Raw genomic sequence first — 19,797 nt, forward strand, 5'->3', positions numbered from 1 at the left:
GATCTTAACAGCAGTCTTATATCCTTGTAGCCATTAGAAATGGGTTGGGCTGAGCTGAAACGCACTCCTATAAACCAGAGCGGGAGGGGTGCAACAGAACTTGGTGCTGTTGATAGCTAGCTACTAGCCGCATAGTTTTACTTGCAGCTGTTCAGATACAGACGTTCGACTCGCCTTAAATCAGAGTACGATTTCTAAAAAAACAAAACCCGAGGAGGTATAATCCTGTTTAAGTTCAAGACACAGTTCAAGAGGATGTACCTACATTTCCAAATTCTTCTTTTCTGCACGTTTTGAGGGAATCGGTGGAAGGTACAGCCCGACAATCAAAAAATCTACTGGAAACTAGATGGCAGAAGTATGCCCACCATTTTTTTCTACTTTGCCACCTACAGAGTTTGACAGGTATGATGTTTCGAAACGCCATGTTATTTCCCATAGACATTCGACGCCCGGAAGTTGGATGGATACGGAAGTTACGGAGGCGGGACTTATTCTGGAGAGGTCTATTGAAATACATGGGGATGGGCAGAGTTACACATTGTACTGCAGCCAGCCACCAGCTCTGGACTAGCGCTCGCATCACTTTAAACAGACAGAACACTGTCCAGCTCTATATATTTTCCTAGCATTCATGGGCTTCGGAAAAAACTTTTTCCAAGTGAAAACATCATCATTCCGCGTCATTCACGTCACGTAATCAAAGATTGTTAAGGCGGAGCAAGATGTTTCATCAGGAGCCACTTCCGGGAACCCGGATCGCACGAGGGGGGGTCAAAATCCCCCTTTATGCAGAGCAGAGGCAGCGACTGCTCCATTGAAGTCTATGGGCATAGCTCAGAATTTCACCACATATGCTAAGGTCTTGGTTCTATAGAGTTAGGAATGTGAATTTCGGGCACGTTGTCATGATCCTCAAACCCTTCTGAACATTTCAGGTACATTTTTAGCATTTTTGAGCATTCCAGTCTGGAGAAAATCAACCTTATATCAGGTGTGCGCCGGTTATTTATGCAGCTGCTGTTGGCCGGTTGCAACGTACGCTCGTCAATACGTCATCGACACGCCTCTTTATGCAGACAGGATTCGATCCCCATTTCGCGCCCATAGACATGAACTACGACGAAGTATCTTGCTCCGCCTTAACAATCTTTGACGTAATGTGTGAGTCAGAGGTCGGAAACTGGGGCTAGATTTTGCTAACAGAGTAAGGGGCTCATCATCACTTTTGTCGTCACGTTGTAGTTCGTTTGTAGTCCATGTGGCCTTTTAATGTGTTTTAATGTGAACTTGGGAATTTGCCGTTTTTGTCACTTGAAAGCTGCATATCTTTCCTTCACAAGCGTCTTACACTATATTTTAAGCAAATACAGTTGTTTGTTTAGAATTTGTGAGTGTATGTTTTAACCTTTGTTGTGGCACATTCCGACGGCAAAGCACATGAACACTTGCTGTCGAAAAACAAAGTAGCCATGGGGGCGGTCCTTGTCATTCCGAAGTGCCCTGAATGCACCAACAGTCTATGGTCTCCTCAGATCAGCGTCTCGTTCAGACGAAACAGAAAGAAGGCTTCGTGAGTTGAGTGGAGCGTCTTTGGTGTACAGTCTCTTTAGCTCAGTGGGTTTGTTTGTTTGGGTTTAAAGACCAGTGGTCGGGAGGAGGAGGAGGGAGACAGGAACGGATAAGAGGTAGCGATAACCTTTCAAATTCCACAAATCATCTTATGTTTTAAGCATTTTATTTCTTGGTAGTTGTGAAGTTATCTCCAAGTTAATTATGGCATATCATGACATTATCGTTTTTTAACACCATCCAGTTAACGTTAGCTAGCGTTAACCTTAGCTATCTGTCTTATGTTGAGCTAGCTCTAAGCTAGAACGAGCAAAATTGATTAAAAACGCATCGTAGTTTCGCAATGTGCAAACAGCCATATTTTACCATCCAGACGACGACCAGTTGCCATCATGCGATCGATTGTTTTGTTTCAAATCAGCACAACGTTGGCTTATCTGGCACCAAGGTTGGTTGTTTGATTGGTGAGAATGTTTTGTATTGTAGTCATTAGCAACCTAGCCAACCCTGTACACTAACTCATGACTCCAACCCAATGCCTTGAAGCTATGTTCGCTTCCTGGATTTAAAGGATGACCATTGCCTATCTGCTCAACATATATTTGATAAAGGTGTTTGTATAGATAATGTTTACGAAAATGACAAGGACGCCTATTGTTGTAAGCTTATTAGCCTTAAGCCATAGCTAGCAGGAGGACCCATACACACAGCAGCCTGTTAACAGGATGTCTGTTCTCTAGAGATTTGTGAAGAGGAGGCATTAATGTAGAACTAGGCGAACTCTCATTTTCAGGCGTCGTATCGTTAAGGGCACCCAGTAAACTTCAACACGAACAGCTGTGCAAATTAAAATAGTTTCTTTCTAATTACACGTTACTCGCTTGGCTTGCTAGGCGGTGTTGTTTTGATTTTCAAAGCAAAAGCTGTTGCTTTTTAGTTGAGGTGGTAGATCATATTTGGCGTGCGCATAGTGTCAGCTGAGTGTCAGCCATCAATTCAACAGTCATTCAACGATTGTAATCGCCGAGATATTCAGTTTTCATTCATTTAATAATATTCAGGCTGACATTACGCAGAGCTTCATCCAGACCACAGATCATGGGTACACAAGGACAACTATTTGTAGGATGTAACCACTCCTTGGTCTGCTTTTGAAAAATCTAATAATGGGCACTGCTGCAGCTTTGAATGAGCAATATACCTTCAATCATTTTGTTGTATTGTAGCATTTTAAGGTTCTGTGAACCCTAAAGGTGACGTGGAAACTACTCTATAGTTCCTCCATAGTGTCAAGAGATAGATGATGTGAGTTCTGAACGGCAGCTGGTGGACTGTGGACCATCATGGAGGCCCGGTTTGGCCCCGTGGTGTTCAGCTCTCGGTTTGATTCTGGGAACCTGGCCAGGGTGGAGAGAGTGGACCGGGCTGGATCAGATGGGGAGTCCGCTGCCAACGGCAACAATGGCTCGCTCTCCACTCCAGACTATGAGTTCAACATCTGGACCAAGCCTGATTGTGCAGACACAGAGTTTGAGAACGGCAACCGGTGAGTGGCAACTGGTTACATTGCAGAATGACACAGAAGTGTCCATTGATATTCTGGCATTTTTGAGATCCCAATTAACAGCATTTGTATCTGACTTTGTCATGTAATTACCTCCCTACCGATAGTTTTAAGACCGGTCACATTTGGTGCCTGGAATAAGAGTGCTTTCTGATCTTTTCAGGTCATGGTTCTACTTCAGTGTGCGGGGTATCGCCCCAGGAAAGTTACTGAAGATTAATGTGATGAACATGAACAAGCAGAGCAAGCTGTACTCCCAGGGTATGGCCCCGTTTGTACGCACACTGCCCGTCAAGACGCGCTGGGAAAGGGTTCGGGAACGGCCCACATTTGAGGTACGCCAGCGCATACCCCACTTCACCTCACCCCACTCCTCTCCTCTGCTTGAGTCATTGGATGATATCATCTGCTTCAATCTCTTTGTTTCAGCTTTGCCTAATTTGCTTAGTCAGGCTCAGTGACTGATTCTGCTCCTCAGTCAGGACCTATTATGTCTAATACTGGGGTGTGTGGACTGAGAACTTGTGTAAGGATGGTGACGGTCAAAGCTGAGTGGATGTGTTTCTGTGGTTTCCCCCAGCTGTCAGAGAATCAGTTCACCCTGTCCTTTGTCCATCGCCTGCTAGAGGTGCGTGGTGCCACCACCTACTTTGCCTTCTGCTACCCCTTCTCTTACTCCGAGTGTCAGGACATGCTGCAGCAGCTGGACCAAAGGCTGCTTAGCACCACCCATTCTCTAGGACCATGCAGGTACACACACACACACACACATACAGATGCGTTATTGCTAGGTTATGATAATGTTATGGATGTTTGAGGCTTGGTGGGTTGTGCCTTTCTCCCCAGTCCTGTTGACTCTGTGTATTACCACCGTGAGCTGCTGTGCCACTCTCTGGACGGGCACCGTGTGGACCTGTTAACGGTGTCCTCCTGCCACGGCATCCAGGAGGACAGAGAGCCCAGGCTGGACAAACTTTTCCCTGACCACAGCGCTCCCAGAGCGCATCGCTTCGTAGGGAAAAGGGTATGAGCACATATTATGTAGTTTTTCATGTGTAATTTAATCCTGTAATTGTATGTAAATTTATTTTTTTTAAAAGGAGGATGTTTGAATGATGCTTGTATCACATGCATATCAAAACTGGATCTTGGAAATTGTCATTGTACGGTACATGTGAATTTAATTAAGGTAGATTGTGAAGTTGGACATTTTTTACTTCCATCAGACACTGTGAGCATCTCTACTGTATAATCTCTCCATGCATTAGTGACATTTCACTCTGTGTTGTCGTGTATCTGAACATCCCAATGTGCTTGGATCATATTGACCACTAATAGCTGGGGTTTTGATTGTGGTGTGTCTGTGGGGTTTGTCAGGTGTTTTTCCTGAGTAGTCGAGTGCATCCAGGAGAGACGCCGTCCAGTTTTGTCTTCAACGGTTTCCTGAAGTTTATCCTCAATCCGGATGACCCGCGGTCCCAAATACTGCGCAGGATGTTTGTGTTCAAACTCATTCCCATGCTCAACCCTGACGGGGTCGTCAGAGGTCACTACAGGTCAGTCAAGGGGCCAAAGGGCAATGTGATGCTCTCCTTCATGAATGTTAAATTAATTTTCTGGTTTCCTGGACAAGGATTAACCCGCAGGAAGAGTTGATTAAGTAGGTTAATGTGCATTGGTGATCTGTCCATGTACCATGCTTACACATGTCATTACAACACTGCCCATACAAGAGCAGATGAGGTCACAGTACAACATTTCGCTATATCACATTTCAGATATTCTGTGTTCTTTTAGGCCAAGGCAAGGCTGTTGTGTAATGTGAAGCTTGACCCAGATACACAATCTGGAGTGACCTAAAGAGAGCCACTCAGGTGTTGATGTCATCCGTTCTCCCTTCAACAGGACAGACTCCCGCGGGGTCAACCTGAACAGGCAGTACTTGTGCCCAAGTCCCGAGCTGCACCCCTCCATCTACGGGGCCAAAGCCCTGCTGCTCTTCCACCACCAGCACAACCGCCTGGGCCCCCAGCCGCCCTGCTGGAAGCCCTCCAGCACCCAGGGCCCCCTCAGTGCCAAGATCTCCAACCTGGCCAATACCCACCCAGGCCCCGGGCCCGGGCCCAGCCCCTGCCCCTGCCCCGGGCCCAACCAGCCCAGCGAGCTGGAACGGCTCAACCGGAGGAACGAGGCAGAGCGCAGCGGGGATGGGCCGGCCATCACCATGCCTGGCCTGCCCATGCAGCTGGAGGCCGAGGGCGAGGCGGGCAGCTGGGAGAAGGACACCGTGGAGCGGGAGGAGGGGCCCTGTGACGAGAACGAGGCGGTGGCCAACCCCGGGGCTCCTGCACCCCAGGGCACGGCTCCCATGGAGCAGATCCCGCCCCAAGAGAGCGGCGTGGCCTATTACGTAGACCTGCATGGCCACGCCTCCAAGCGGGGGTGTTTCATGTATGGGAACAGCTTGACTGATGAAAATGATCAGGTGTGTGTGTGTGTGTGTGAGTGCATGCGCGTGTCTGTGTGTGCATGTATGTTTGTGTGGTTGGCTAATATGCCCTAGTTTCTATTATCAGGAGGTCTATTTTTAGTAGCTTGAATTAATGTTTAGCAGCTGTAGTCTCTCTAACTTCTCTTTCATCTGTCCTGCTCTGAAGGTGGAGAATCTGCTCTATCCAAAGCTGATAGCCGTGAACTCTGCCCACTTTGACTACCTGGGCTGTAACTTCTCCGAAAAGAATATGTATGCACGGGACAAGCGTGACGGCCAGTCTAAAGAGGGCAGTGGAAGAGTGGCCATTCATAAAGCTATTGGCCTCATCCACAGGTACGGCTGTCTGTAGAGCTCTGTAAAGCACACCTGCACACTGCAAACCTGCTTGTGGGGTGTTCTTTCTCAATCCCTTACGATACTGTTATTGCCAAGTCATGTTATTCTGAGAAAGCATATTGTATATTGTGTAACATTGTCATCAACAATGCTTAAATAACTCACTTCTGTGTTTTGCATAAATGTTCTACTTAGATTCAGATGTTTGATCAGACATCCTTTGTTTTCCCATGTATGCAGTTACACTCTGGAGTGCAACTACAATACGGGTCGTTCGGTCAATACCATTCCCCCTGCGTGTCATGACAACGGCCGAGCCACACCCCCACCACCTCCCACCTTCCCACCCAAATACACACCTGATATATACGAGCAGGTAAATGCGCAGTACCGAGACACGGTATTCTCATGCTCAAACATACATGATATGTTTCTAATCTCAAAACCACTCTGTAAATACTGAAACTCTGTAAGAATGAAATATCGGTTTGGTCATGACTGTGAATGTGATAATTTTGTCCCAAGTGGGATTTTTAGGTATCCTTAACACATTGTGTGTGCGTGTGTGTGTGTGTGTAAGGTGGGGCGTGCTGTCGCCGTGGCAGCCCTGGACATGGCGGAGTGTAACCCGTGGCCTCGGCTCATTCTGTCGGAGCACAGCTGCCTGCCAAACCTGCGTGCCTCTCTGCTCAAACACGTGCGCAACAGCAAAGCAGTCAACACCAGTGTCAGGAGGAACGGCTCCAAAACTGGCAGCCCCCCTAAGAACACGTAAGAACCAGTCAAACAAGCCAACTTCATCCCACTCCACTGTATAACCCACATTTTCATTTACTTTCATTTAGTTTATTTGATTTCATTTAATTTACTGTATTTGTGAATGATAATATCCGTTACTTCATATTCATGTCGGTCTCCTAATGAAAGAATCAGCAAATCTAGTTTAGAACTACAATAATAAAATTCACAGTGAACAGTTATAGAAAGATGCAAGGGCTACATTAAGGATAGTAATCATAACAATAATGTCAATAAAATATCAACATCAATAATGAAAATAAACATTAAACAAACAAAAATAAAGATACAAAGTGGTACTACGGGAGGACAGACTAATGCTAGCTGGTTAGCAATACTTTAGAAGATATCTGGGCAACACCGTTCAGAGGTGTTTTATTACATCAAAACATGAATTCCTTCACATTCTGTTACTGTTTCTAGTTTATTTTTGAGTGTTTTAATATGCAATTTGTGCACAGTGCATTTTGATAGTTCACAGTAACAGCTAACACACTGATGGCTTCTTGTATCTGTCTTTAGTTTGTTTGTTAGTTTATTTGTGCATCTGTCTTTAATGTATTTTTTAAATCTATGTTTGTTTGTTGTTGTTGTTGTTTAGTGGCCTGAGCACCTCTGCCTCAGAGAACTCCCTGAGCCGGATGCGTAGCAACAGCACCAGTGTCGGCGCGCCCCACGGTGGCCAGCAGGTGTCCCCGCAGCTCAAGAGCTCCCCCAGCTTCACCTTTGGCTTTGGTCCCTCAGGCCACGCCCCTGCCCCCTCCTCCACCCCACACAGGCCCGCCCACAGGGCCCTGGGACCAGTCAGAGGTAAGAATACAGAAGACATGCCTCCTTGTCCATACGGGGGAGGAGCTTACCATATATGGGTGTGTTTAGGACTGTGTGTGAGAAAGGTGTGAGCATGGGATTGAACTGGTTGCCATGTTCACACTGTGGCTGTTGGCTCTGTCGGCCCGATTGCTTGGAATAACATGGGTTCTGAGTAGAGATGCACCGATAGATCGGCTGCTGACCGGAATTGGCCGATTTTCATGTGATCGGCCATGACAGGCGACCGGCCGGTCAGTCTGAGACATGCCAATTTTATGCCGGTCAAATGCACTCGCGCGTCGCAATTGTAACAACATCCAGCTGAGTTTGCAAAGTTTGAAGAAGCTAGCAACCAGGCCAACACTCAGGGCTGGATGTAGGGCTACAAAGAAAGCGCTAATAGGCTACTGAGTTTTTCTATGCAGCAAACGCTGTGCTTCCACTGCGTGGAATTTACTAAGCTGTCACTTCATTGGGCTATGTAAACATCGCTCATCATCGCCTGTCCCTGCCGCTAATTGCGTGCCCACAGCTGAACCACAAGCGCTGCTGAACAGAGATAACCGATTGCGACATTCAAAATAAACAAAGTTTAGCGATCATAGGCTACATTTTCATCCGGTTGGAAATTGGACTAATTTAACATAATTTTTCCCCCTTTTTAAATGTATTTTCTTTTTTTTTAACGTTTTTTTTTTGTTTATTTGTTATGTTGTCTGTCTTGTATGTATTGATGTCACGGGTACGCTGGCGACTACGCCGCTCCGTCCGACATCTTTTGTCCTGTGTTTGTTATTTTTTAAATGTATTTGTCATGTCTTGGTGTCACGGGTACGCTGGCGACTGTGCCGCTCCGTCCGACATCTTTATTTTTTTAAGCGACCTTGGGTGTCTTGAAAAGGTGCTTTATAAATAAAATGTATTATTATTATTATTATTATTATTATTATTATTACATGATAATAAGCTGTCAACAAGCAGTGACATACAGTAGCCCTAGTAGTTCTTTTGGATTTATCTTTTTCACCGCAAAACAGACGTGCGCTGTGTGAGAAGAAAAAAAATGGGTGTTCCATAACAGTAACACTGTGATAAGTTGATTTACATTTCTATATTAACATGTTCTATTAAAGAAAAGATAGAAAATAACTTTTTGTGTGTGTGCTGTAAAATGGTTAGAAGAAATGAAATCGGAATCGGCTAAAATCGGTATCGGCAGGTCAAACTTTATGAAAAATCGGAAATCGGTATCGGCCCAGAAAATTGCAATCGGTGCATCTCTAGTTCTGAGGAGCTTGGATGTTGAGAACCTGTTGTTTCCATGAAGGGATATTCTGGGACCTTATTTATATGCTTTTTGCCATTTGAAGTTGCAAATCCAGATGCTTTTGGATTATGTGTCTTAGATATCAAGTCAAATTATTCAAGGGCTTTTCTTCTCTATAACACACAATGGATCCCTGCTTGTGCTCTTTTTATGTTGATGTGCAGTAATATATCACATTAATTAAAAATAATAAGTCAAATTTAGCAGCCTGAGCTGCTGTTAACATAGCCATGTTAATTGAATGGAGAGGTAGGAACAATGAAATTACTTCTTATTTTCCTGCTAGTCAGATGTTAAATTCACTTTTCAAAATATTGTATCAGTGATTTGGTGAAACGATTGTCTGGTAGTTGGTGATGTCAACATATTCTGTGCTCTTCAAGAGACCAATAGCTTGAGCATGTGAATGCAGACTAATCTTGGTTCCATTTTGCATTAATGTTACATAGTGGACCTTTTGAAGTGGTGTGTAAACTCTGGCCTTGTAGCTGCTCTGCTTGTGCATATGTGCCTTGTTTTCTCTCCATGCTTCTTTGTTTGATAATACTGTAGCCCTCATCCCTATGAAGGTATATTTGGTGCAAAAGTGGCGAGCACTTGTTTTCTCGATCGATTCGCTCGACGTGCACACATACAAATCGTGGTGCAAAAGTATCCGTCACTCGTAGAAGCAGATTCGAGCGCTTGTATCAATTGACTTGTAGTCGTGCAAGAAAATCAAAGCGATCTGTAGAATTTTATTAATGAGAAATTATTTCACAGATGCACAACTTCTGATGCATTAGTTCACATTTGGGTTTACAAATGCACAAATGTTGTGCATGTTCTCAGATTATGAAACACGGATGTGCAAATGTGTTTCGCACCAACTGCGCTGCAACGATTGGAGCAAAAGTGTCGAGTGCATGACTCTTGAAAGTTGTGACTCACAGGATAGGATTTGTGTACAATCAAGGATTTGTTGTAACAAGGATTTGTGAACCCGTAGCCCCTATTTTGTGTTAACAAGATATAAAAAAAAATTATGTACAACTTCAACTTTACTGTTACACATTTATGACTTTAATGTGCGCATGCAAAATCTGCAGTTAAATGTGCTCGCCACTTTTGCACCAAATATACCTTCATACATCATTCCGTGTCAAATCAGACAAAATTCAGGAAAATGGTTTCTGCACTCTCTCAGATTTTGCTCAGAGTTTGTTAGTGCTTCGGACTTGTAACCGGAGGGTTGCCGGTTCGAACCCCGACCAGTAGGCATGGCTGAAGTGCCCTTGAGCAAGGCACCTAACCCCTCACTGCTCCCCGAGCGCCGCTGTTGTTGCAGGCAGCTCACTGCGCCGGGATTAGTGTGTGCTTCACCTCACTGTGTGTTCACTGCGTGCTGAGTGTGTTTCACTAATTCACGGATTGGGATAAATGCAGAGACCAAATTTCCCTCGATCAAAAGAGTATATTTATACTTATACCTAATATTTAGATCCCAAAACTAAGACCTGTAAAATATTTTTTGTTAAATTCCAATGTTTTCATACATTTTCCACCTTTTTGATTTTGTATATTTTTTGCACTCAGAAACGCTTTGTCTTGGAGGCCATGTTTGGGCATTAAAAACTTGAAAAGTATTAATCCTAGCTTGCCCAAACTTTGTAGGGTGGAAGATAGACACGTTCTCGGTATGATTGAACCGTTAAAAGTTAGTACTGCATGCCCATTAATTATATAACACCTTAGATATGGAAAAAAGTGCAAAACTGGTGATATTGAGGGTCTGCAAATACAATACTTGATTAGTGTTGACCATTTTTGAGGTCTTTGCAACAAATGCACATGAAGATATTAAGGATAAAAACAAAGTGTGATTACTGTTTTTGGGTAATGTTAATACGACTAAAATGGTATGTGGGGTAGCTAGTATGAACACAAAAATCAACATGGGAAACGTTCAGCCTATAGTCATTTTGTGTATAAAGTGCCAATAATGTACCATGTTTCATTCATGTATAGTGTATTTCACCAAGTGTACAGTCTACATGTATTGTCCCTGTATGTTGCTTTTATGTCTGTGTTACTCTTATCTTATTGTACAGTGTCTTTGGGTGAAGAAAGGCGCTTTAAATAAAATATATTATTATTATTATTATTATTATTATTATTATTATTATTATACATAAATACACTTACTTGGTTACATTGTATACTTATGGGTTTTTATTCTGGGCTCTGTAGCAAAGCAATGTTTTTGACTCTATTTATCTATGGTACAACATTGGCACTTTGTACACTAAATGCCCATACACTGAGCTACTTTCACATTGATTTTCAAGTGCCTAGGAGCTACCCCACATACCATTTTAAACCTATGAAAATGACCGGAAAACACAACCTCCCCTTTTTTAATCTTTAAAATCTTCAAGCCCATTATATGTGGAGAGCTCAAGTATTGGTACAACATATATATATATATATATATATATATATATATATATATATATATATATATATATATATATATATATATATAAAATATAGTAGCCTGACGTAGCCATACTCAATTCTAGTCAGAATATGAGTCTGATACTGCTCCACTGGGACGTAATTATGGGGCGTGTTTCAACCAATACAGGGGGGGAATGCCTCTGCACTCAATTGGATAGACCTAACCAATCAGAACAACGAAATAGCTTACTGTGAGGTGTAGGAAGTACACACGAACCATCCTTCTTTTCCACAAATACCTTAACATTGTTTTCTGGTCTTTTGTAAAAGAGACTAAGAGATACGTAGTAGGGTAGGCTATTGGGAAAAAAAACTGATAGCCTATATCCCCTCCGTTTTTAAAAATAATTCTGTTGAACACTGATATGCTACAAACATGTTATAAACAGCTGGAAAAGACTCTCGCAAATCCCTCGAACAGGTGGTCAATCAGAGATTTCAAACGAAGAAGGGAACAACATGTCACAATGCAACACACTGTTTTCCCTTGATGAAAGTGAAACCATGAGTTTTCCCACATCTCAACTTTGGCCAAAGTTTTCAGAAATAATCATTTTTCAGTGATAAACTAAGCAATAAGCCCCGTACAATAAGCCCCATACATTGACTTATTTGTGGCGGCCCACCACAATATCAACATGGACCACCACACGATGATTTTCCAGGTTGTACTAAATTGTGCTTAAATCTGTTCAGCATTATAACCACGCTGTGCTAATTTGTTGTTGTTGCTAAGTTGTTGTTGTATTCAAGTTAATTCTGCAAACCAACCACCACAAATGGAATTCAATTCTGTGGGAAACAGTGGAACGGAATGCGGTCAAGGTGTATGTTTGTGCTGGATTTTACAACGGCATTGAACGTGATTCAGCCAATCACAATCAAGGACCGGAACTATCAGTAGAAACCTCATTAAATAATATACATTTTCCATACGGGGTCTTAAAAGCCATGTCTCCTTCTAGCCACAGCTAGATCACATCTAGGCCTAATCTAAGCGTGCTCAGATGACGTGATGGATGAGGCGCTGTTGCTCACCTGTCCATCATTGTAAAGCCCGATTTGATTGGTCCGCCAGATCTAGGGCGAGCATAGTTGCTCCACAACGGAGCAATGCCAGACCGAACTTCCCGACCTCAAATGTTGTGGGCGGGACTACATTCGGCTGGCACCCAGGCTAAAAATATAGTATGTAAAGAAAAAAATAATGATTAAAATCAAATGCTTACAAAAACAAGTTTTTGCATTTTTTTCCAAGTCTTGGGCCTTGTACAAAATTAAATTAATTCAATTTCATTAAATGAAAATGCCGTAGAAACTTCTAATGGTTCAGTCATACTGCGAACATGTTTGTCTTCCACCCTACAAAGTTTGGGCTGCCTATGAATAATACTTTTCATTATAATAATGCTCAAACATTGCTTACCAGACAATGTGATATTCAGGCTGTAAAACTGAAGTAATTTCAAGGGTTGAGAATAATATGGAGACATAGGATTTGAACAAAATAACGTTACAGACATTGGTTTTGGGACTCTTGATTCTTGAGATAGATAAGGTTTGAATAAAATCTGAGATGGTGCAGCAACAACCTTATCTGATTTGACACAGAATGACCCTTCTCCAATAGCTTTGATTTGTCAAGCTTTGATTTGAAGATGTTACTTTAAAAGGAAAAAAAATCTGCATGCCATTGTGTTCCTTTGTGGAAGAGTGTGCACATGTGTGTTTGTAATTGAATGAGTGTGAGTGTGTGAGAGAGAGAGAGAGAATGACTGAGACGTGTGTCTTTATGTCTCTGTAGAGTCTAAGGCTCAGGAGAAGAGACGATCCCACCACCACCGTCCTCTGTTACGGTCTCCTAACACCAGCCAGCCTGCCCTCTCTCGCCCCTCCCTCTCTAACTCCTCGTCGTCGTCCTCCTCGCCCTCCTCCTCCTCCTCCTCCACCTCCGGCCCCAACCCAAGCCCCTGCTCCATCAGCATGGCAGGTCTGTACTCCCTCCAGCCGCCCAGCCTGGCTCAGCTGTTACCCTCCCTGCAGGCCATGCCCCGCACGGGGCTCCTCACCAAATTGAGTCCGCTGCTCCATCAGGGCCTACCCCCGCTTGCCTTCCTCAGTGATGCCAGCACCCAGGCAGGGCAGGTCCAGGCCATGCGACCTTCCCAGGATTGAGAGCAATGTGTGTGTGTGTGTGTGTGTGTGTGTGTGTGTGTGTGTGTGTGTGTGGAGTGCATAAGTGTGGTGCTAAACCCATAGCTGATGTCTCCAATTTCAGATTTAAAAAAAAAAAAAAAAATCATTGTTATTATTTGAGATGACATGCACCTGTATAAGCAAAGAATTTTATTAACAGCCTGGTCTGTAGCACCTTATCATTTCCCTGTTATATTTTATGATGTCTTTCCCTGTAGCAGCTATTTAATATGATTATTAACTTGCAAGGCTAAGGCAAGCAAATAAGCGTGTCTTTATGAGACAAAGGTGTCTTTTTGTAATCAAGAAAGATCAGAGAGGGGAAAGGCATTTCTGTTCCGGATGCAAGCTCTCCTAAATATTCCATAAGATCACATGTTACACTACTCTTTATTTGAAAGTATTACAGTGTAAACACACTAGTACACAATATTACACACAATATTAACCTCTTGTAGCACAATAGGATTATCATGCTGTAGGAACATTAAAAGTCTAAAGGAGGCTTTTGGAGGATTTTTTAACCGATATCAGAAGCAGTTCCACGACCTGTGACCAATCTCTGTTTTTTTTTTTTTACTCATAGTTATTGAAAGATGTACAAGGACCTTTGATAATTCCAATGGTGTTTATGTGTGAGTTTCTTTAGAACATGCCAAATGACTCTTTTGCTGTGTTGCACTCATAATGTAAAAGTCAAAGTGTATATTATTTAGGCAGAACACTGTGGTAACCATGGGAACACAGCTGAATATAGTGGCTATTATTTGTGTATGTCTGCGTGTGTGTGTCTGTGTCGCGTGTATGGACATTCAGCCTTTTGTATAGGCTTTTACAGGCTTTTTTTAAAATCATGCAGCTGAGATTTGTAAGCGTTTTTTTTTTTTTTTTTTTTGTAGTTGTTTTCTTCTATTTTCTGTACAGAACAATCCTGTTTGCTGGAGACCTGCACTGACACACAGATGCTTGTTCATGTGCAGCAGACACAAATGTTTTTCTGTTTTTTTTTTTTTTTCTGATCACATTTCAATGCTTTTATCACCCTAAAGGCATTTGAATGAACACTAATCAGAAAAAGCAGCTGTCACATGTTAGTGTATCTATCTGACAGCGTATGGCATCTGTCGTGTATGTATCTGTGACCCAACTGTAAACCATGTCTTCATATGTTGTGTGCCAACTCTTGTCAGATGTTTGTAGTAACAGCTACCGGCTTCTAGATTAGGACTGCAATGGTTGAACAACCCCTCCTCACCCCACCCCTCCCCCTCCCCTCAGACGGTTTGTTTTTTAGACTCACACCTAACAGGAGCCTGAAATCATTGTGCAAGTGTACACCTCTGTAACCTTCTCCCCTCCCTCCTCTCACAAACCATCTCCAGTACAAGCCTGTGAATGATTTGACTATAGACACTCTAAGATGTCCCCATCAAGTCTGCAGGCGTGCATTTAAAACGCCACAGAGGTGCTTTTCACAACATGAGTTGTTCACCCCGTTAGAATAAGGATAGCTCAGATGGACTGTCTTCAGCTGTGTTACTGGTCTTGTGGTATCTGGTGGAAGTCTTAACTGATGTCCTGAGTTAGAATCATTTTACCTTGTGGATATGAGGTCAGAAAGGCAAGATTTTGAGGAAGAAAAGCAACTTTTGTTTGAAGTTGATTGTTTAGAGACAGTTTGGCCTCTGGCTCAGTTTTGTGTAGGTGGCCTGTGATTGGTAAATCAGGTGTTCTGAAACATGGTTGTAGAGTTGTGGTTATGGTCTTCCCAGCTGTGGTGACCCATCCAACATTGTTGTAGGGGAGAGATGGTATATCTATGCTTGAAAGCTACAATGAAGGATGTATGTCCATGCTGTGCCTATTGTTTGTTCTATGTTTTTCATTTGTATTTCATACAACACTCTGCAGTCTAGATTATGTGATGCCTTTACATACACATTCTTTAAAAAAATATTGGTGGTCTAGGGGATTCAAGCTTTCAGGAAGGAGAAAAAATGCATTTCATGAAGTAAAACTTGCACATCTTCTCATTCGCCTCTCTCAAGTGCGATTTATCACATCTGTGCTTTCAAATGTGGTTCATATCTTTACTACTGCACACATGCATATGGATATATCTCATAGATACTTTGATATGTAGAGTGGAGTAACATTTCAGATGTCTGACCTTTTCTCTAATAAATATCCCCTCTGTGGTTGAATTGAAGTGGTTTGTGACCTTCCCTCTTTTTCTGCACTTTAAAACCTTCCTCCATGTCCTTCCTGTGTGTGGTGAGTTTCCCTGATCTCATTTCTTGTGTGTGTCAACTATAACTCAATAGCTGCATTTGCAAAGGAAGGCATGATGCTATGCAAAAGCACCAATTGCGATTGGGCAAGAGCATAACAGTCTTAACCGACGGGGTCCTTTGTCCATCATGGATGCTGCTGCATGGTGATGCCTGACTGCAAGAATCCCCTTCCTGGAGTCTTCACCTGGTGGATGTCTCCTGCATCTTTATATCCTGACCCTTGTAATACCCTTCAACATCCAAAATGAGATCATATCAAGGCTTGAGTCTGATACCATAGGGAGGCATGTTAACCCTGTGGTTTTGGTCTTCATTTCTGCATCAACAACATTCATTTCAGAATTTGTCCATGTGCGTCACAAACCCTCTGACTCTGGGGGGCATAACTAATCAACCCAAATCAACTGTTGTCGTTTTTTAAATTTGCTATACAAATAAATTGACATTGACAAATCAAATCCATTGAAATAGATGTTGTTGATATGCATTCTAAAGTCAAAATCACAGAGGTCAACATGATGGTGGAGTTGAGACAGTGACACAATTATAGTATAATCCCTATTTCAACCTGGAAGCCCATGTAAAAGAAACACCTGTTTGTCTAATTGGTTTCATAGTAATCTGTGTTACTCTGATGACATTGGCTATCATTAAATCACATTGGATTTCAGTACATGTCTATGGCAAAGAGTGATGTCACAGCATATTAGGATAAGATCATGTCTGTAATCCACTAAATTAAGTGTTTTGTGAGTGTGTGCTCAGAAAAGCCTGGTGCTCATACACAGTCCATGCTCTGTACAGGACGATCAAACATATTGCCTTGGACCAAGAGATAAGCAATTCTAGCCAATCAACATGCCTGGAGAGCAGCAGTGTCATTTGATTGGCCGTTAAGATCAAATATCAAGAACCTGGATCACACAGATTATCTTTACGTGATGGTTAGGTTTTTGACATTTAAAACATGTACTGTACTATGACCTCACCCATTAACCTACCTGATTCCTCAACTACCCCACAGTCAACCAAAGTAACACAAATAATATTTCTACAACACAAATAATCTATTTAAAGCTATCTCTGCTATTATCTATTCCCTTCTCCTCTTTTCACATTGATTATAGAAGGACTTCATTGGCCAGGAAATGTACATGTGAGGATGCAAAGGAAATCAAATGTTGAATGTGACTCCATTGGTCAGTCATTTGTGCAGCTGAAGTCTCTGCCAAGTGCCCTTTGGTCATTGTGTCACAATGGTGAACAGTGTTGTGTTACTTCTGGGCCATTACACCTAATAACATGACTACATTTCTTTCATCAGTTATCTGCCTCAATTTGACATCACTGCCACCTAACAGGCATACATCATTTACCATATACTACTGCAGGATGAATGCTCTGGAAGCCTTTTTACCATGCAGCATCTGTAAAGTGCCTTTCCCATTCCACGCTTGTGGATACATGTGTGTTACCAGTTTCTCATCCCATTTTTTTGACATCACCCAGGCAACAGTTGTCCTGATTTCCGCCCGTCGTCACAAGGCAAAGACTTTCCGACGCGGACTGGGCGGTGGGGCAGAGGGGCCAAGTTGTACGCGGGGTACCATCATCACGCAACACCTCCGAAACGGGGCCCACTCACCAAACAGGTTAAAGACTAAACTGTTTAACTAAGACATGCTAACAAGCATAAACATCCATATAACGTACAGCAGGATCAGCATTGCATGCCAGGTGGCTTAAGTTTTTCTTTTCTCTCTGTAGACCTCTTTGAGAGATGAGCCCATCAACTTCCTATCTTCCATCGAATACACCAAGTAATTATACCTTTGTCCATTACACCTACCAAACACAATTATGCCTTTATGCCTCTGCTTGGTCTGATTGGTGTTCTACATGTACGTGGTCCTGATTTCAGGTGTGAGCTGCAGCCCAGGCCTAGCCGGATCCCAGTGCGAAGGCTGGACTCAAACGACACCCTGGCCCCACCGGCACTCTCATCCGCGCCCCAGACCACTGAGCACACAGACTCAAGCCCTGACAACACCAGCACCACTATGAAGGTGTGGAGACTGATCAAGCCTGGTATCAAGAAACACCTGTCCTTCGCAGGTAAACTAACACCGACCCACTCACATTTCACATAGAATTGATTTTGAGCATCAACTGTTGCCTTTTAAAATTAAGCTTTTCTCATCTGCATGTTCAGTATGAAACTGAAAGTGTTTGTGTTGCTGTGGGCAGGAGTGACTGGGAAGGAGGGTCCTGTATGTTCAGTATGAAACTGAAAGTGTTTGTGTTGCTGTGGGCAGGAGTGACTGGGAAGGAGGGTCCTCCTCTGAGTCTGGCCTCCAAAGCTCTGCTTAGGAACTCTGCCCGCAGTTACCTTTACTCAGATGGCAACACAACAGAGACACCAGTGTCCGATTCCTGCGTGCAGGTAAATAACAAATGGATTTACTCTTGTTACACATGCCTTGCCAGTGCATATTCACAAACACATAGGCCTACTTGTATGCAAAGCAGTGGAAACAAATACCGGTATGTTACACAGTATCAACACAATATGTTACCAATGTAGGGCAGGTAGTTCTTGGCACAATCCTGGGCAATGATCTATTCTAAATAGGGCCCCAAGAAGTCAAAGTGTTGTCTGTAAGGTGTATTAAGGTGTATCATGCCTATGTATGCCTAACTACATTGACATAGGCATACATAGGCATGTTACATCATAATTGCTTTGACATTATATCCAATGCCAATATTATGTTGTATGACTTTGGGTAGGTTACTAGGTTTAAAATATATTTTTGGGGTCCAATATGGCACTGGTTCTAGAGTAAGATGGACAAGTACAATTAAGACACATTTTGTTGAAACATGACTCATGAATCAAAATAAATGTGCTGTTTCTTTAGTGATTTCTACCTCTACTGAATGTCGGCTTCCTCTTCATACACCCACAGCCCAAGTTGATTCAGAGTGATTGTGTGTTTCAGTGGGTCTGCTCCCTCACAGTTGTGCTCTGGTCCGTCTTTGCAGGAGATCACCCCTGAAGTGGCGTCAGAACCAGCAGCAGTATGTGGGACAGTGCTTTTGCTGACTGAAGCCTAGCACTTCAGCAGCAGGCTACTGTACCACAGAACTGCAGAAAGCAAAGACATTGAGTCACTATGACTGCTTCAGCAGTCCAAGGACATAACATGTTCACTGTTCACTTTTCCTCGTATGTGCAGTTTCACACAGGTGAAAAGATATGAAACATTTTGGTCCACAAACTTTCAATTCGCAGCAGTGATGATGACTGATGCTTTGTCACTACACTGAAATCATGGAAAGGAGCCGACTTTGAGATTTGCACTTGACTTGCACATGCCAGTCACTGACGCCCCACAAGCACTTTTGAACATACTGTAGCCAGTCTGAATTACTGCAACTTATAGCACCTTTTAATTAACGTGTGTGACTTATCTGTTGTGAAATTAAATTTATTCTGATTATTGTTCACACATTTGCATGGTACTGTTGTCTCACTGGTGATTTTGTTCTTGTTTGTTTTTAAATTACAAACCATGTCACTTTGTGCTTATTATTCTTTGGTTTATATAATTCTGTCAGCAGATCAAAATACTGTAGCAGTGCTGTTGTGTTTGACAGCAACACTGATTATCATTGATTGTTCAGAGATTCATAATACCCAGTGCTTGGGAGGCTATGCCTTTGAATATGCTCAATATCCTATCATACACTAATAAATGTTTATACCCAGAGCCCTTGTGTTTACTGTCTATGACCTTACTTATTTGTGTATTGCGTAAGTATCTCGTCTTTGTGAGCGATTCAGTACAGCCATGCACCCCAATGCAACAGCGCCCCCTAGAGTCACAAAATCCGACCGTCA

General features: G+C 42.8%; 1 protein-coding gene across 6 annotated transcripts; it reads left to right on the plus strand.

Annotated features, from left to right (window-relative positions):
- The first annotated feature begins 1,500 nt into the window (after nt 1–1,500).
- agbl5 (AGBL carboxypeptidase 5) lies at nt 1,501–19,667 on the plus strand. 6 transcript variants are annotated; one of them, XM_042096002.1, is made up of 17 exons: nt 1,501–1,688; nt 2,799–3,118; nt 3,300–3,471; nt 3,717–3,886; nt 3,983–4,160; nt 4,514–4,692; nt 5,042–5,621; nt 5,794–5,963; nt 6,207–6,342; nt 6,547–6,737; nt 7,366–7,574; nt 13,208–13,393; nt 17,403–17,545; nt 17,661–17,713; nt 17,815–18,008; nt 18,209–18,336; nt 18,939–19,667. In XM_042096002.1, exons 2-17 carry the CDS (start codon nt 2,916–2,918, stop codon nt 19,008–19,010), a joined length of 2,964 nt encoding a protein of 987 aa, XP_041951936.1. In that variant the 5' UTR covers nt 1,501–1,688; nt 2,799–2,915; the 3' UTR covers nt 19,011–19,667. The 6 variants fall into 6 exon arrangements, with proteins under 6 accessions (XP_041951936.1, XP_041951934.1, XP_041951937.1 ...); XM_042096000.1 differs by having other exon boundaries at nt 2,849–3,118; XM_042096003.1 differs by lacking the exon at nt 1,501–1,688 and adding an exon at nt 1,725–2,036 and having other exon boundaries at nt 2,849–3,118.
- The last annotated feature ends 130 nt before the right edge of the window (nt 19,668–19,797 follow it).

The sequence above is a fragment of the Alosa sapidissima genome, chromosome 6 (assembly GCF_018492685.1).
Source record: "Alosa sapidissima isolate fAloSap1 chromosome 6, fAloSap1.pri, whole genome shotgun sequence".
Lineage (NCBI taxonomy): Eukaryota > Metazoa > Chordata > Actinopteri > Clupeiformes > Clupeidae > Alosa > Alosa sapidissima.

Bases quoted from the DNA above. Each gene is read 5' to 3' on its own strand.
- agbl5 (XM_042096002.1), top strand. From the start codon at position 2,916: ATGGAGGCCCGGTTTGGCCCCGTGGTGTTCAGCTCTCGGTTTGATTCT. The intron at 3,887-3,982 runs GTACACACACAC...CTTTCTCCCCAG, and splicing joins CATTCTCTAGGACCATGCAG to TCCTGTTGACTCTGTGTATT. The intron at 4,161-4,513 runs GTATGAGCACAT...GGGGTTTGTCAG, and splicing joins ATCGCTTCGTAGGGAAAAGG to GTGTTTTTCCTGAGTAGTCG.